This window comes from Haliotis rufescens, unplaced genomic scaffold, assembly GCF_023055435.1.
Source record: "Haliotis rufescens isolate VD_foot unplaced genomic scaffold, xgHalRufe1.0.p SCAF_6, whole genome shotgun sequence".
Classification (NCBI taxonomy): Eukaryota; Metazoa; Mollusca; class Gastropoda; order Lepetellida; family Haliotidae; genus Haliotis; species Haliotis rufescens.
This window is the reverse complement of record NW_025964334.1, coordinates 5,603,628-5,622,130: the sequence shown is the minus strand read 5'-3', so window position 1 is coordinate 5,622,130 and position 18,503 is coordinate 5,603,628. Positions and strand designations below refer to the sequence as shown.

At 43.7% G+C, this 18,503-nt stretch overlaps 1 protein-coding gene across 1 annotated transcript in view; it reads right to left on the bottom strand.

Moving 5' to 3' along the window:
• LOC125374679 (nascent polypeptide-associated complex subunit alpha, muscle-specific form-like) overlaps positions 1-18,385 on the bottom strand; it is a 30,408-nt gene extending 12,023 nt beyond the window's left edge. The window contains exon 1 of the mRNA XM_048385891.1: positions 18,316-18,385. Coding sequence (XP_048241848.1) covers positions 18,316-18,385 — 70 coding nt within the window. The remainder of the gene's footprint in view (positions 1-18,315) is intronic.
• Positions 18,386-18,503: the final 118 nt, after the last annotated feature.

The window sequence follows — 18,503 nt, the reverse complement described above, 5'->3', positions numbered from 1 at the left end:
CCAGGCACGGTGTACGTTCAGCCTTTTATACCCTTTTAGAAATACTGGGAATTTGTGTGGACATGCGTGGAGCCAAACACAAGTTCCGCGCATTGCTTTGTGAAAGAGAAGGCTGTTAAAATGATCTGGAAAATTTCCTTTCTTATTTCCTAAAAGTAAATCATGTGTTGAAATTGGAACGATCCATGCTTAAAATAACGGGTTCCTAATTTTGTGGACGTTTACAAAGAAGTACAAAGAGCGTTGGAACATTGTAATTGGCCCGATCAGGTACAAATCTTTCTCACACGCAACCAACACATGTATAGTAGAAGTGCTCGTTCTACACATTATCCGACTTTATGACAGAATTAGTGTAACACGAAAAAAGTATGTGAGGTGGGTTTAACGCCGCTGCGAACAGAATTCAAGTTATATCACGGCGTGTCAGCTTAATGTTGGAGGAAAGCCCGAAGTGATGCAGATCTTAGACGTTTACCACTTTGGTGAAACCCACTCGGGTAGGGTGATGACAAACGAACGAACCTACAAACATCAACGGTTGGATCTGGGGTACGACACCTGCGTCACTTCTTTCTGAGTATTGTTTTACGCCGCTTTAAACAATATTCCAGCAATATCACGGCGGACGGCGGGGGGCACCAGAAATGGGCTTCTCACATTGTACCTATGTGGGGAATCGAACCCGGCTCTTTCCGCACGACGAGCTGACACTAGGCTACCCCACCCCCCCACCCCTACACTGCCGCTACACCACCCCTCTCTCTCCAAACACTGCCACTACACCACCCCTCTCTCTCCCAACACTGCCACTACACCACCCCTCTCTCCCAACACTGCCGCTACACCACCCCTCTCTCCCAACACTGCCACTACACCACCCCTCTCTCCCCCAACACTGCCGCTACACCACCCCTCTCTCCCAACACTGCCGCTACACCACCCCTCTCTCCCAACACTGCCGCTACACCACCCCTCTCTCCCAACACTGCCGCTACACCACCCCTCTCTCTCCCAACACTGCCACTACACTACCCCTCTCTCTCCCAACACTGCCACTACACTACCCCTCTCTCTCCCAACACTGCCACTACACTACCCCTCTCTCTCCCAACACTGCCACTACACTACCCCTCTCTCTCCCAACACTGCCGCTACACCACCCCTCTCTCTCCCAACACTGCCACTACACTACCCCTCTCTCTCCCAACACTGCCACTACACTACACCTCTCTCCGAACACTGCCGCTACACCACCCCTCTCTCTCCAAACACTGCCACTACACCACCCCTCTCTCTCCCAACACTGCCACTACACCACCCCTCTCTCCCAACACTGCCGCTACACCACCCCTCTCTCCCAACACTGCCACTACACCACCCCTCTCTCCCCCAACACTGCCGCTACACCACCCCTCTCTCCCAACACTGCCGCTACACCACCCCTCTCTCCCAACACTGCCGCTACACCACCCCTCTCTCCCAACACTGCCGCTACACCACCTCTCTCTCCCAACACTGCCGCTACACCACCTCTCTCTCCCAACACTGCCGCTACACCACCTCTCTCTCCCAACACTGCCGCTACACCACCTCTCTCTCCCAACACTACCGCTACACCACACCTCTCTCCCAACACTGCCGCTACACCACCCCCTCTCTCCCAACACTGCCACTACACTACACCTCTCTCCCAACACTGCCGCTACACCACCCCTCTCTCCCAACACTGCCGCTACACCACCCCCTCTCTCCCAACACTGCCACTACACTACACCTCTCTCCCAAAACTGCCGCTACACCACCCCTCTCTCCCAACACTGCCACTACACTACACCTCTCTCCCAAAACTGCCGCTACACCACCCCTCTCTTCAACACTGCCGCTACACCACCCCTCTCTCCCAACACTGCCGCTACACCACCTCTCTCTCCCCCAACACTGCCGCTACACCACCCTTCTCTCCCAACACTGCCACTACACCACCTCTCTCTCCCAACACTGCCGCTACACCACCTCTCTCTCCCCCAACACTGCCGCTACACCACCCCTCTCCCCCAACACTGCCACTATACCACCCCTCGCTCCCAACACTGCCACTACACCACCCTTCTCTCCCAACACTGCCACTACACCACCTCTCTCTCCCCCAACACTGCCGCTACACCACCTCTCTCTCCCAACACTGCCGCTACACCACCTCTCTCTCCCAACACTGCCGCTACACCACCCCTCTCTCCCAACACTACCGCTACACCACCCCTCTCTCCCCCAACACTGCCACTACACCACACCCCTCTCTCTCCCAACACTGCCGCTACACCACCTCTCTCTCCCAACACTGCCGCTACACCACCCCTCTCTCCCAACACTACCGCTACACAAACCCCTCTCTCTCCCAACACTGCCACTACACCACCCTCTCTCCCAACACTGCCACTACACCACCTCTCTCCCAACACTGCCACTACACCACCCCTCTCTCCCAACACTGCCACTACACCACCCTTCTCTCTCCCAACACTGCCGCTACACCACCTCTCTCTCCCAACACTGCCGCTACACCACCCCTCTCTCTCCCAACACTACCGCTACACCACCCTTCTCTCTCCCAACACTACCGCTACACCACCCCTCTCTCTCCCAACACTGCCACTACACCACCCTTCTCTCTCCCAACACTGCCGCTACACCACCCCTCTCTCCCAACACTGCCGCTACACAAACCCCTCTCTCTCCCAACACTGCCACTACACCACCCCTCTCTCCCAACACTACCGCTACACCACCCTTCTCTCTCCCAACACTGCCACTACACCACCTCTCTCTCCCAACACTGCCACTACACCACCCCTCTCTCTCCCAACACTGCCACTACACCACCCCTCTCTCCCAACACTACCGCTACACAAACCCCTTTCTCCCAACACTGCCGCTACTACTACTACTACTACTACTACTACTACTACTACTACTACTACTACTACTAATACTACGTCCTCTACTACTACCACTACTATTGTTACTTGTACTGCAATTACTACTGTTACTTTTACTACTACCTCTTCTAATAGTACGACCTCTCCTACTACGTCCTCTACTACTACTACTACTACTTCGTCCTCTTCTACTACTACGTCCTCTAATAGTGCTTCTTTTCTTCTTCTTTAACTACTACTACTACTACTACTACTACCACTACTACTACCCATTGCACTGCAACGTGATTATTGAAGATGTTTTACTCTGTCGTTTGCTGATGTTTCTATGGCGATATACGACGACAAAGACCCCATCACTGACTGCTGACGACAAGGCAGTCACATGCGTCCAGGGTGCTGCATTCAAATTAAGCATGACTGTAACAGACCCGAAGCAGCTGCGATACAAAAAACCAAAACTATTGAAGGACTTACAATTTTAAGTGCCATATTCTAACCGATAGTCAAACTATGTTATAAATGCAGGTACTTCAGCCGAAATAGTAAACAAATATCTCTCCATAATGTATTCAGGTCTTGATATGGTTCTCCCCAGATGCTGCTGATCCCCACCTACAATTAGGGGTTCCCACTTCGAGTGATTCGTCCAACTACCCCCATCTTGAGTGAAAATGGTAAATGCTTGGCATTTACAAAACGTCCAATAATCTGCCATAGTTGTTTTATTTTGTAAAAAGCTTTGCACGCAAAACCCATGTTGTCTAATAACAGGTTACGGGAGCCATTTTGATAAAAAGAAAACGCACAGTTAAACCAATTGTTCTTAGCTGTTAAAGAGACCAACATCACAACTCCGAGATTGAATTGTGTAGTTTGAAAAGCAACTTTAGTTGTGTCACGTTAGGTACTAATTACGTATTACCATTCCGCCCGATATTGCCTCCAACATGGCGCGGCCAAACTTGCCATTTATTCCTCTTGTCTATTCACAATCATGCATATGAGAAGGTTAAGACACATATGTTTAAATCAATTTCCCCCCACCTTTGCAAATGTAGTTTTTGAGTAAAAGCTTGTGCCTGAATTGACTTATTTATGAAAGTTCATTTCACGGCGTACGATTCCGCTGAGCGAACTTGTAGCCCAATCACGAAGCACGTGCTGCCTTTCCGCGCCACCGACGATGCGTAGCGATGTCTTTTGAGAGCAAGGCTCTGTTCTCGGCGCTTGATGTAAACACTTGAAATTCGAAGTAGATTATTATCTGTATTAGTCGATTATTTCAGTTCTTTGTACCGGTTTGGGTCGAGTTAAAGTGTCTGGTTCGAATCGCCTGCCGTCACATTGATTGATGAGTGGTTTCCAGTTTTAGATATAATGGACTCCGTATAAACTGTTCCCTTTCTTATCTGTTTAGCATAGAGATGACGTCATTAGTCAACTTCTCATCCATCAAACCCTGTTACAGAGTTTGGGTAAAGAAATTATGTCTGTCCAGATGTGTAACGATGTTATTGCTAAGTTGTAATTAGCGACGTCTCCAAAGCTTAGTGGGACCCGTGAAGATTCCGGGATAGAATAGGTCTCTAGCAACCCATGCTTGTCGTAAAAGGCGACTATGCTTGCCGTAAAAGGCGACAAACGGGATCGGGTGGTCAGGCTCGCTGACTTGGTCGATGCATGTCATCGATCCCAATTGCGTGGATCGATGCTCATGATATCAATCACTGGATTGTCTGGTCCAGACTCGATTATTTACAGATCGCCGTCATATAGCTGGAATATTGCTGAGTGCGGCGTTAAACAACAAACCAACCAACTAAAACCAAAGCTTAGTGATTAACACGCTCACTCGGCACACTGAAGTTCCTGGTTCGATTCTCTACCTTTCATCCGACCAAATAAAGCGTCGCTTACCAGATGATGAAAGTGCAGTCGGAATGTGTTTTGTGATCATGCAACCTCGAAAACGTTAACACGGGGTATTCCGAACGACAGTTACGGCCCGTACGACTGATTCCGTCAAAATTGTCGTCTATCTCTCGCTTCCGTGGGATAAACATTTGAACGTAAAGACGTTGCACAGTACATAGGAAGCACTGCCATACAATCACAACCATATATTAGACATTCCGGAATGTTCGTTTGTTCAGTTTTCAAAATTTTAATCGAGAAATGTGTCAACATATTTTTCAAGCGTAGTCTGAAATGGAAGTCGCCAGGTTGAAACGAGTGCTGTAAAACTCGAGAAAGCTGCTTTCTAATTGGCTGATGTCGACTTCTTATTAGTCGTTTCAGTGGTCGGTCAAAGTTCGTTCTGACCTGACCCGTAATGGATGTCCTCAGATCTTTGTTCAGCGATAGCGAGAACTAAGATCTGATTTTAATGAGATTGATTCTCTACATGGGTTCAATTATACTACAATGCGTGACGCCTATTTTTGGTATCCCCAGCCGTGATATGGCTAGAATATTGCTAAACCTAACGTTTAACGTGACTCAGTCGTTCCCAAACAATGTCAGTCGCACGGACATCGACGCGGTAGCAAAGTCGTCGGTCTGTGAATAATCTGTATCAGAAAATCCAGGGATTGATATTATGTGCAACGTTCCACGACGTCGGGAGCAAGATGGCACCACGTCACCGAGCTTGACCGATCCAGCCTTATTGGTTGCTGGGGACCAGTTCGAACCCGGAACCCACACAGGGACACTCCGTCAGTGAATATTGTTTTACGCCGTTGTCAGCAACGTCCGACTAAATCATCAAGTCTTGTAATCATGACCAAAATTCGGACAACGGTCGATGAAATTTGGCATCGCAATAACGCTCATATATTGTAGAGCGGGGGAGTTAGCCTAGTAGTTTAAAGCATTCGCTTGTCACGCCGAAGACCTGGGTTCGATTCCCCACACATGTTATAAGTGTGAATTCAATTTTTGGTGTCCCACGACGTGATATACCTGGAATATTGCTAAAACAGGCGTAACAAACTACACCCACTCAATATCTATAGCTTGTTTGTTTGTTTGTTTATAACGCCAGACTCGGCAATATTCCAGCTATATGACGGCGGTATGTAAATAATCTGGACCAGACAATCCAGTGTTTGGCGTCATGAGCATCGATCCACGAAACTGGGATACGATGACATGCATCAACCAAGTCATCGAGGCTGACCACACGATCCCGTTAGTCGCCTCTTACGACAAGTATAGTCGCATGTAAGAGCAAGCATGGGTTGCTAAAGACCTATTCAACCCTGGATGTTTACGGGTGCAATATCTATAGCTAACGAACTACGTCACATTTAAATCTCGTAATATGTTTGTAGAAATGATGCCACCATTACGGAGCGTGCATCTTACGAAAACGTGACCTTAAGTTCAGGTACCATGGTACGGGATTCGGGGAACGTGTTGCCCAGTCGTCTGAGACACAGCAATTCGTGTTGTGTATCTTAGTTGTGCCAGGATCCGTATCATGGATCCGTATTATGGATTCAGATCCTCGATTCGCCCTGATTATATCCGTTGTTGGCACAATCAGCAATAACTCACCTACATAAAAATATTAAAGTATTGATGCATTTCGATGGTTACGCAGCAATCCATTTCTTGATATCATTTCATCTCCCGAGAATCTTCTTTAGTCGTAATTATTCAGACACAGTTTTGGTTTTCTGCGTCTTGTGATTCTTGAGAATATGATTTCAAAACGTGTTGTAAAATTGGATCTAAATATGATCAAAAACTCCCTTCGCAAAGATTTCATAAAAAATGATAAGTACACCCGTGAGAATCCGGGGTAAAATAGGTCTTTGGCAACCCATGCTTGTCGTAAGAGGCGACTAACGCGGGATCGGGTGGTCAGGCTTGCTGACGTGGTTGGTGCATGTCAACGTATCCCAATTACGTGGATCGATGTCAATCATCGGATTGTCTGGTCCAGACTCGATTATTTACAGACCGTCATGATATAACTGGCATATTGCTGAGTGCGGTATAAAACAAACTCAAGTAGGCAATCGAACCCGGGCCTTCGGCGTTACGAGCGAACGCTTTAACAACTAAGCCATGCCATCGAACCACGTGTATCATGAGCTGCATTGGCAACACACGTACAGCTCATAGTATACGAATGTATCACGAACTGTATTCACCTATTCACATATTCACCTATTCACCTATTCACATATTCACAACTCAAGGTAGGCCCAAACAGCTGGCAACTTCTTTCATCTCGGGATTTAACAATGAGCTTGAAAAGAACATGTTACCTTAATAATATCCCGTGCACTTAAATATCAGTGAGAAATGAATTTATGACACGAGAACGCTAGTTTAAGAGACATCGAGATTGGTTTCATCTCGTGTTGGCAGGATGTTTACAGTCTTCTTTGTGCGTTGTGGCACATTCACTTCGCGTTACGTCTGACAAGATTGAAATTTCATCATCAATATCTCATTTTCTACAAAAGAATTTTACAAGGAAATAAGATTCTATCGCTTAAATCAACGTTCAAATTTCCACATTTGCACTAGGAAGTTGTTTATTCCAGCTCCATCAGATGTGTGACATACCGTTACACCATAAATCACCATCAACGTGTCAGGCCACAGGAAAAAAAGGCCAAAGCTTTTCATGCAGGGAGTGTGCCAGGCCAAAAAATACGAACAAATTGCATGTTTGAGAACGATCTCAGCTTAGCTTTTAACAGACGGAACTGCAGTGCGGACTGTGCCATAAATCGGCCGAATCTTTCATTTTTCTGATTACTTGGGAGTTTAGATTTAAGCTGAAATAAGTCCGACATGAAGTCAGCGTTGGGACCCATCCAGGGCACGACATGCGCAACGGTGCTCCATGATTTAGAATCACTGTACCGAGAACGACACACGTAGGCTGGGCCATTTACGGCGCATGTGCGAGCGCCGCCATATTGCACGTGGACGTTGCACGTGCATGACGTTGTTGATGTGACGGGAGCAATTCCTTGCACGCTATTGGCGCCTGCGGTCGCCGAGGTACACTGACTGCAATCTTGTAAGATTGAAATTCAGAGAGCAGTGTTAATCCTGATATGATCTTACAAAATAGCATACGCATCATAAGGCCGCCGACAGTCTGGTAGTCTAAATGTTCGACTACGCTTTTTCTTACAATATCAGACGTCTGTTCCACGAGATGGTCTCGTGCTCTGTCAGCGCCACCTCGCTATCGGTGTGTGAACTTGTGTTGTACAAACTTTCGTTACAATTCAGATATCGTTTATCTATCATCTGCATCGTATTAATAGAAAATGAGGATTGTCTTTCTGGCGGTTGTGGCGATTATCAACCCAATACAACATATGTTACCGAATATGCTCCTTAAAACATACTCAAAACATATCTTGATGGGTTTCCCAAAAATATACCTGACACATGTCAGTGACAACAAACATATATCGTTACATAAATGCAAATTTAAATCCGATTGGGTTTTATCTATTAATTAATCTTTGAGCCGCATTAAATATCGAAAACACAACGACATGCCTTAATGAAAAAATAATTGCTTGATACATAACGACCTTAAGTGAGTGAGTGAATTGGATTTGACGCCGCTCTTAAAAGTATTCCAGTTACATCGCGGCGTGTCAGCTTAATGTGGGAGGAAAGCCCGAAGTGATGCAGGTCACAGACGTTTACCACTTCGGTTAAACCCACGAGCACGGGTATGATGCTGACAAACCTAGAAACATAATCGGGATTCGAACCCACAATCATAGGTTTCTGGCGTGCCCAAACGACGCAACTCTTCACAGCGAATCGCGGCGCCTTAGACGACTGGGCCACCCGTGTCCCTATAACGACCTTAAGGTTAATGTAAGCTGTTAAAGGTAAATAATGAATACTTTGTAAACTGGAGAGTTGTTTTAAAATTATGCATGTGAGTGAAACCGTGTAAAAGGGTTTCGGTAATGTATGCAGTGAGACCATCAAGCAACGTGAAAGTGAGTGGGTGGTTGAGTGGTTGAGTGAGTGAGTGAGTGAGTGAGGTGAGTGAGGTGAGTGAGTGAGGTGAGTGAGGTGAGCGAGTGATCGAGTGAGTGAGTGAGTGGAGCCAGTGAGTGAGTAAGCCAGTGAGCGAGTGAGAGAGCCAGTGAGTGAGTGAGTGAGTGAGTGAGTGCCAGTGAGTGAGTGAGTGAGTGAGTGAGTGAGTGAGTGAGTGAGTGAGTAAGAACTTCGATGGAATCCACGGGTGCAGGGCCGAAGATGTTCCTAGGTTCCTTGCTACCGTATCCATGGTTCAAGTGGAGCAATGGACGTCGATAGAGTGAGTGAGTGAGTTGAGTTTTACGCCCATTTAGCAATCTTACAGCCGTGTGACGACACACAACACAAGAGAGTGGCTTCCCACTGTATGCCAACGTGGGGAGTAGAACCCGGATTTTTGGTGTGACGAACCAACGCTTTAACCACTCGGCTACCCCATGACGTCACCAGAAAACATGGCATATTGTGTTGTCTTGTGTTGATCCGTCCTCGATCATCCAGTGTAGAATCGTCATTTCTTTATATTAATAAATTTCCGTGGACTCATTCGCCCCTATAAATATTCTCTCGCTCAAGACTGTACTTTGATTGAAGGTCTGTTACGGTGGCCCGTGTAATTCGAAAGGAGCAACAAATGAAGCAATGGTGGCGAATGGTTGTAGGGTATTTATAAGAATAGAATGGATATATAACACACTGAAAACGCGAGGTTGTGTTGATCCGTATGTTTTGCCAAGGGTTCATATTACTTGGAACGCCTCCGGAAGGTGTGGGGTTCGATCCCCGACAGCGTCATACCAAATACGTTAAAAGATGGTACTTGTTGTTACCCTGTCTGGCACTCGGCACTAAGGGGCTAAAACAAGGACTGGTTGGCTCGGAGTCAGTATGTTAAACTGCGGCATGGTATCTCAGTGAGCTAGCACTATAAATAAGCTTTTGTTTGGTTTGTTTGTTGTTTAACGCCGCACTCAGCAATATTCAAGCTATATGACGGCGGTCTGTAAATAATCGAGTCTGGACCAGACAATCCAGTGATTAATATCATGAGCATCGATCTACGCAATTGGGATCGATGACATGCATCAACCAAGTCAGCGAGCCTGACCACCCGATCCCCTTAGTCGCCTTTTACGACAAGCATAGTCGCCTTTTACGGCAAGTATGGGTTGCTGAAGACCTATTCTACCCCGGATCTCCACGGGTACTATAAATAAGCATTAGTCCGGACTAGTACAAGCATTAGTCTGGACTAGTACAAGCAGCCACACCTACATGCACGTCGCTATGTAAGTGCAATAGTATTGAACTGGACGTTAAACCACAGTTCATATCACCTCATGTTACTTGTGTCGGTGTCAGCTTTGTGTGGGCACGGGTGGCCCAGTGGGAAGACGCTGCACCCATGATGATCCGCTGATCGTGGGTTCGATTCCATGATTCTCCTTAATTATGATCCTTGGTTTGTTAGCACCAACTGGTAAACGTGTAGAACCTGCGTCACATTAAGTCACTAACCATTCCAGCTATCAATCTATGAAGATACAGCGGAGCCATATCACTAGGTATTAACAATTCAATAAAGAAAACTACCGAGGAATGATTTTATTTGAGTTTTCGATGACTAATATTATTAGCTTCAAAATAAAAGTCAATTGCAAACGCCTATCCATTTAGTCGGCGTTATTTAACAAAGATAAAACAATTCCCTTTAAAACAATATGCGAGATTAAGGTTACAGATTAATATATTTATCATGTTGAACTATGGCTCTTTGGTCTTTGACCAACTGAATTGTTTGTTAAAAACAATTTAATAATGACGGAACTTCTTTTTTTGTTATGTTGACTTCAGAGAGAGAACAATTTGACGAAACGCGGGAGTCGCCAGCGGGTTCGACTCCGCAGAAATAAAACAAGAACTAGCGAATGAAGTCTTTTGACACGGAAGACATCATGTGGCATTAACAGCTAAATATTTTCTAGAAATCGGGAAAAATCAGTTAGTAATTATATATAACATGTAGTTACTAAAACGTACGGGGCGTTTCGATAGCTTATTGGTCAAAGCTTCCGCTCGTCGAGTGCCCGGATTCGCTTCCAAAAACGGGTAAAGTGTGTGAAAGCCCAATTTTGGTGTCACCCGACGAGATATTGCGGGAATCTTCTTACAGCGAAATAAAAACCAACACATCCACTTACTTAAAACAAATACGTGTAATTTTGTTATCAGGAACGAACAGATAGATAAAACAAATTCTGTCCTTGATCAGGGCTATGTTTGCTCATAACAGGACCTTGAACATTATGCTTGCCCTGAACATGCATTTCACAACCCGCGTTGTCAAAACAAAGGAAGTGCACGTGCAGTTCAGGAAACACATTTCTCGTGCATCACGCAGGGGCGACTCGTGTTGTAGTTTAATAGCTGAGGACAGAGTTCTTGTATAAGTCTCAATTAATACGGTTATAAAAACCATGTTTGTTGAAAAATTTAGGTGCTAAGGTTCTTTGGATGTTGGCCACGACAAGGGCGGAGCCAGCATTTTAAAAGGGAGGGGTCCAAAATATTAAAATTCACTCTCAGAATATTTAACTGCCTACAACATACTACATGTTGTCTTCAAAAGATGGTTTGGGGGTATAGTATATTTTTATGTACGCATACACGTTTGTCACGGATTTGACGAAACAATTTCATATAGTGATACCACAAGGATAAAAAACTCGACAAGGGATAAATAAATAATGCAGCGAACCGTATTAGTCATCATCATCAATTTTAATTTAAATCGACACAAAAGTCCAGGTGTTTAATCACCCAAAGAAATTCAACTGTACAGTACGAAAGAGTATTTTAACGGGCAAAGTCCTATTATACTATAAGAGTACGAATGTGGTGTCCATTGTTATTTGCATAATTGATTAGATTATGCGCCCAGTTTACACCTGTAATTAGCTGGTGAGCTGTCAGTCAACAGGTGTTCGCTACATATGCAGTCACCTGTTGTTGCCGGAAGTGGGAAATGCCATCTATTGTCGTGTATAGGCATGCAAGGGACTCCGGAAGCGGTCTTTAGTTTCAGCCGACAACAGACAGTTTAACCGGCTGTTACATACATCTGAAGATGCTGCGCCATCTTGCGACCCCAATAACGACATGGTTCAAGTAAACATGGCATTCATGTTCAGCATGGAAATATGTGACTTTAACACTGCAAGCGACATTGCTTATATATTCAAAGCGAGATGATACGATTTCAAAATACAAGGAAATATATTACTTTTTAAAAAAATGGTGTCTTCCCGTTAAACTTGCATAAATAATAATTTTGAAGAGTCGTGCAAGGATGGTGTTCGCGATGTGTAATTAACATCTGTGTTAGTGTTTTATGACACTGGGAGCGAATGAATAACCTTTTACCAAGAAATGCAATGTTATCTGTGAAGAGAGTTTGTTTTAACGCCGCTTTGAACACTATTTTACAAATTTAATTTGTTTGTTTGTGTGTTTAACGCCGCACTCCCCAATATCCCAGCTATATGTAAATAATTGAGTCTGGACTAGACAATCCAGTGATTGACATCATGAGCATCGATCTACGCAATTAGGATACGATGACATGCATCAACCAAGTCAGCGAGCCTGACCACCCGATCCCGTTAGTCGTCTCTTACGACAAGCGTGTCTAGGTTTGACAGGTTTGCTGAAGAACAATTCTACCCGGATTTTCACTTTTCTCACATATATAATGGCGTTTCATCTTGAAGTGGAAGAAAGACACATGATAGTACAGGCCTTAGACGCTGACCACTTTACTGAAACCGACGTTGCACAGGTATGGTGCTGGCAAACCTTACGTCATAATCAGGGCGATCATTATATAAGATTCGAACTCAATGGACTGTAACTAGGACAAGGGACACAACTCTGCACAGCGAATTGTGACGACACAGGCGACTTGGCCATTTCTGGACCATAACATCAAGGCGGGATCCATAGTGTCTTGTTATTCCCGTAGACTGATTTTGACTGCAAAATCTCCTACGAAACTATATTTCATAACTTAAATTGGGAAAGGTCGAAATGTGCAAAAACTATCCTCAATAGCATTTTTTGCATATCTTGACAGTTAACACCCGCCTAAACGACATAACGCTCTAAATATTGACAACCGTCCTAAACATTTACAAAATAAAAACAACAACAACAACGTAGTTTCATTTTAAAAAAATATTTCAGTTTGAGATTGATTTTTAAGAATATTTTCACGTGACTTCCATTATCTCCAAAACAGGTGGTGAATTGTTTTGTGTGAAAAACAACATTTTCGGAGGCCATGTTACTGTGAACAACTGCACCTTTTAAATTACCAATCGATTATGAAAACATGCGCTATTATGACTGATTCAGCATCAGCTGCGACAGACCAGGGGGTGCACGATGGGGTGACTCACCAAGACATGTAAACACTTTCTGACGCATTTACCTCCCCCGCAATATGCAAATGAGAGCGTCTTATACGTACCCTACCAGTGGAGACATAATCACGCGGACCTTATATAAAATATATGCCGTAAACTGTTTTTGCTGTTACTATTTGTCATTACCTTTTTATACGTTTAGCGTGAGAATGTATTCAAAATCGTTGTCGAATCGCGTGTCACTCTATAGTGGGAACGTGCTGTTGTTCACGTTTCTAAATGGTGTGTATGTTGTTGTAGTTGTTGCTGTTGTATTTGTTAATGTTTGTTGCTTAGTTTATCATACAATACAATCACAACCCAAGGTTAGAAATACAATCGTAAGACCTCGTATCAAATACTGCCACAAGTAAATATGTGCATTTACAAAGCACTTTAACTGCAGCCTTAACTTTCAAATTAGCATTTTAATTGCACCGAACACATGCCGGCCATTAATTGTCAAGGCATCACATAAAACATGTAAGCTAATACTTTCAAGTTAAAATAAAGAACAAATAAAGTCGCCAAATAAATACGACCACACCCAATCGTTGGTAACACCGTGGATTAAAAGCAATCTGTCACCCTCGCCGCGCCCCTCCCCCCCCCCCCCCCCCACACACACGTCTGTGATCAGCGGCTGGGGTGGGTCGGGATCGTTTAGCGGGGTAGGGGTGACGCTTTTGCACTCACGCGTAATGTTGGCATCACTGTATAGCGACAGGTGGGTTGTAGGAACATATGTTTTAAGCTCACATTTATTCCTTAAGTAGAAGGGGCACGGGTGGCCCAGTCGTCTAAGGCGCCGCGATTCGCTGTGCAGAGTTGCGTCCCTTGGGCACGCCAGAAACCTATGATTGTGGGTTCGAATCCCGGTTCGCCCCGATTATGTTTCTAGGTTTATCAGCACCATACCCGTGCTCGTGGGTTTCACCGAAGTGGTAAACGTCTGAGACCTGCATCACTTCGGGCTTTCCGCCCACATTAAGCTGACATGTTAATGTTAAAAGCGGCGTTAAACCCAACCCACTCACTCACAACCTTAAGTAGATAATTTGGCAAAACACATGAGATGAAAAGTAGATAAATACAACATGGAACTGGATACAGACTGCCCATTTATTAGACTTTGCCGGTACTTCTCATCCTTGAGCCTTGGGAAGGGGTTGCTCCTGTGTTTATTTGAGACAAAATATTTTTGTCCGCAAATCAATTTTTTTTGTCAGGAGGAGCCAAATTATGTTTGGCCTTTTTCAAAAGCTCTTTTTCTTTCTCAAAACCCACGTCGGTGGTCGCAAAAAACAACAACCCAAATGACACTTTATTGTTTTTTTTTGGTGAAAACGCACGGTCGGTAGGTATTGAAATAGATTTTGTTTTAGTTCTGTATTCTGTATTTTTCGGGACAAGCATGAAAACAGTTTGTCATATATTTTATTGCTGAATGGAGTTTTCTGGCCCAGCGGTGATACAATTTTTTTTGAGAATTACATTTACTCTACTTTCTTGATTTTTACTGTCAGCAGATCCGTAAACCAATTAAGTAAAACAACCTGGTTTTAGAGGACAATTGATTGTGTTCCATAATTTTCAAGAATAAATTGTGTTTTTCATGGCTTGCTTTCTGACACATTTACACCATATCACGAACAGTGGGTATGCGACATATTGACTTTATCAGCTGATTTTATTATAAATACATGTACAGTCAACGTGGCGAGCGACGAGAGAGCGCTTTAACCACTGGGCTACCGCCCCGCCCGGCCCCGCCCCGCCCCGCCCCGCCCCGGGGGAGTCTATCCAGTACTTTATAGTCCTTCTGAAGGATGGACTCTGTAAGTTGTAATATCCGTATTGCGATAGGTGAGGCTGACATCGTGATAGGCATGTGATGTTGCTGACTATTATACGTCGTGATATAGCTGTAATATTGCTGACAACGTGATATAGCTGTAATATTGCTGACAACTGATATAGCTGTAATATTGTTGACTACTTGATATAGCTGCAATATTGCTGAATACATGGTATAGCTGTATTATTGCTGACTACTTGATATATGTGCAATATTGCTGACTACGAGATATATCTGTATTATTGCTGACTACTTGATATAGCTGCAATATTGCTGACTGTGTGATATATCTTTATTATTGCTGACTACGTGATACAGCTGTAGTATTGATGACAACATGATATATCGGTATTATTGCTGACTACTTGATATAGCTGCAATATTGCTGACTACGTGATATAGCTGCAATATTGCTGACTACAAGATATAGCTGTAATATTGCTGACTACGTGATATAGCTGTAATATTTATGACAGCATGATATATCGGTAATATTGCTGACTACTTGATATAGCTGTAATATTGCTCACTCAGTGATATAGCGGTAATATTGCTGACAACGTGATATATCAGTATTATTGCTGACAACGTGATATAGCTGTAATATTGCTGACTACGTGATATAGCTGTAATATTGCTGACAACGTGATATAGCTGTAATATTGCTGACTACGTGATATAGCTATATTATTTCTGACTACATGATATAGCTGTAATATTGCTGACTACGTGATATAGCTGTAATATTGCTGACTACGTGATATAGCTATATTATTTCTGACTACATGATATAGCTGTAATATTGCTGACTACGTGATATAGCTGTAATATTGCTGACAACGTGATATAGCTGTAATATTGCTGACTACGTGATATAGCTGTAATATTGCTGACAACGTGATACAGCTGTCATATTGCTGACAACGTGATATAGCTGTAATATTGCTGACAACGTGATATAGCTGTAATATTGCTGACAACGTGATATAGCTGTAATATTGCTGACAACGTGATATAGCTGTAATATTGCTGACTACGTGATATAGCTATATTATTTCTGACTACATGATATAGCTGTAATATTGCTGACTACGTGATATAGCTGTAATATTGCTGACAACGTGATATAGCTATAATATTGGTGACTACGTGATATAGCTATAATATTGCTGACTACACATGGATACACATAGGTGGTCAGTCATTAAAGGTTTGCAGAAAGGAGGTCAATCGCTAAAGTGGTACAGCTGCGTGGTCAATCACTGAAGGATGTAAATAGGTGGTCCCTCAGTGAAGAGGTTAAATGGGTGGTCTGTCATTAGAGAGAAAGGAAAAGGCGGTCAACCATTAAAGGAGAACAGATGGGTGGTCAATCATCATTGAAGGAGTGAAGATGACTGGTCAATCATTGAAGGTGTATAAATGGGTGGTCAATCATTAAAGGAGAACAGATTGGTGGTCAATCATCATTGAAGGGTTGCCGATGAGTGATCAATCATTGAAGGTGTATAAATGGATGGTCAATCATTACAGGAGTACAGATGGGTGATCAATCATTAAAGGAGTACAGATGAGTGATCAATCATTGAAGGTGTACAAATGGGGGGTCAGTCATTAAAGGAGTTCATATGGGTGGTCAATCATTATAGAGGATCAGAAATGTGGTCAATCATTAAAGAGGTAGAGATGGGTGGTTAATCCTTCCAGAGGAACAGAAAGTTGATCAATCATAAAGGGATCCACGCCGAGGGAGTATCGTTTCAAAAAAAAGACATTACTTGTTGACGGTCATGAAAAGGTTAGTGCGTGAGTCGGTTTAACGCCGCTTTTAACAGTATTCGAGTTATATCACTGCGTGTCAGCTTACAGTAGGAGGAAAGCACGAAGTGATGCAGGTCTCAGACGTTTACCACTTTGGTGAAACCCACGAGCACGGGTATGGTGCTGACAAACCTAGAAACATAATCGGGGCCAACAGGGATTCGAAACCGAAATCATAGTGCCCAAGGGACGCAACTCGGCACGGCAATTTTCGGCGTCTCAGAAGTGTCATGAAGAAATTATAATATAATTAGGCATAAGATTTTCATGCTAAAATAACCCTACTGTGGTGAAGGATTATGGTCAATCATGTCTGGACATCAGGGAAGGCAGACAACAAAATGCACAAATTGAATATGCCCATGGCGAAATTCAGAGGTTATTTTAATGATAAAACACTGGTAACATGCTTCAGACGTGCGTCTTAACAGTGTCCTTTAACAATTAGGGGTCACGGAGAGGAGTGTCGGAGACCCCCCTGTTATTCTAATGTTAAATTATATGTTAATAATAGTCGAGGTTTCATATAAATATAAATTGTTGAATAAACATTAATCCTCTTTTGGGTGAAACTCAGGTCAAAACATGACACAACTTTTCTTAATATTAGAAATAGGTCAGTGGAAAAATCATTACTAAGTGGGTTTATGGTTGTATTGGTAGTTCAAACACACTTTAGTGATGGCTTCATTTACGTTAAATCTTGATTTTAACTCCAAATCTGGACAGTTTTATGACGTTTTTATAGAAGGAATTAAGGTATAATCCATCTGTCAATATGGTGTATCGGGATTTTAAATAGAAAAAAAAGAAGTTGAAATCGCATATCTTGAAATTTTTCTCACGCTCGCGGTCTATAGAATACCATACGGCGATATACAAACGGTGCAGTCGTCTTTATTAGAAATACATAAAAACCTATGAAAAAAAGTCCATATTCTTCAATTTCATTCACTTGAATCCACGTAGAATCATTCACAAACAGTCTATTTCATTGAATCCCCAAAAACTGAGCCTGGCCACTCAGCCACGTGCGTAAAATTTGCCCACTCGCCACCTGTCAATCGGAAGAGCTGTTTCCGGTGTTAGATAAAAGGCTTGAGATTTTATATCAACCTTGAAGGCACCCGTTCTCTTCGGAGGCTTCGTATGAACTGAAGGGGCCTGACCTACACCTCGGTTTCCTAACGTGCCGCCTCGCGCTGGTCTCGCGTCAGCTGGCTCTCGCGAGATATGAAGCGTGTCGCCAGCGTGCCCATTCACAGCCTGCCTATGAATGGAGAAAGTAGTTCTCAACACAAAATTTCCCACGCATGAATACATGAAACTCGACAAATGTCACCAACCTAACTTTTCAAAATTATTTAAAAACTTAAA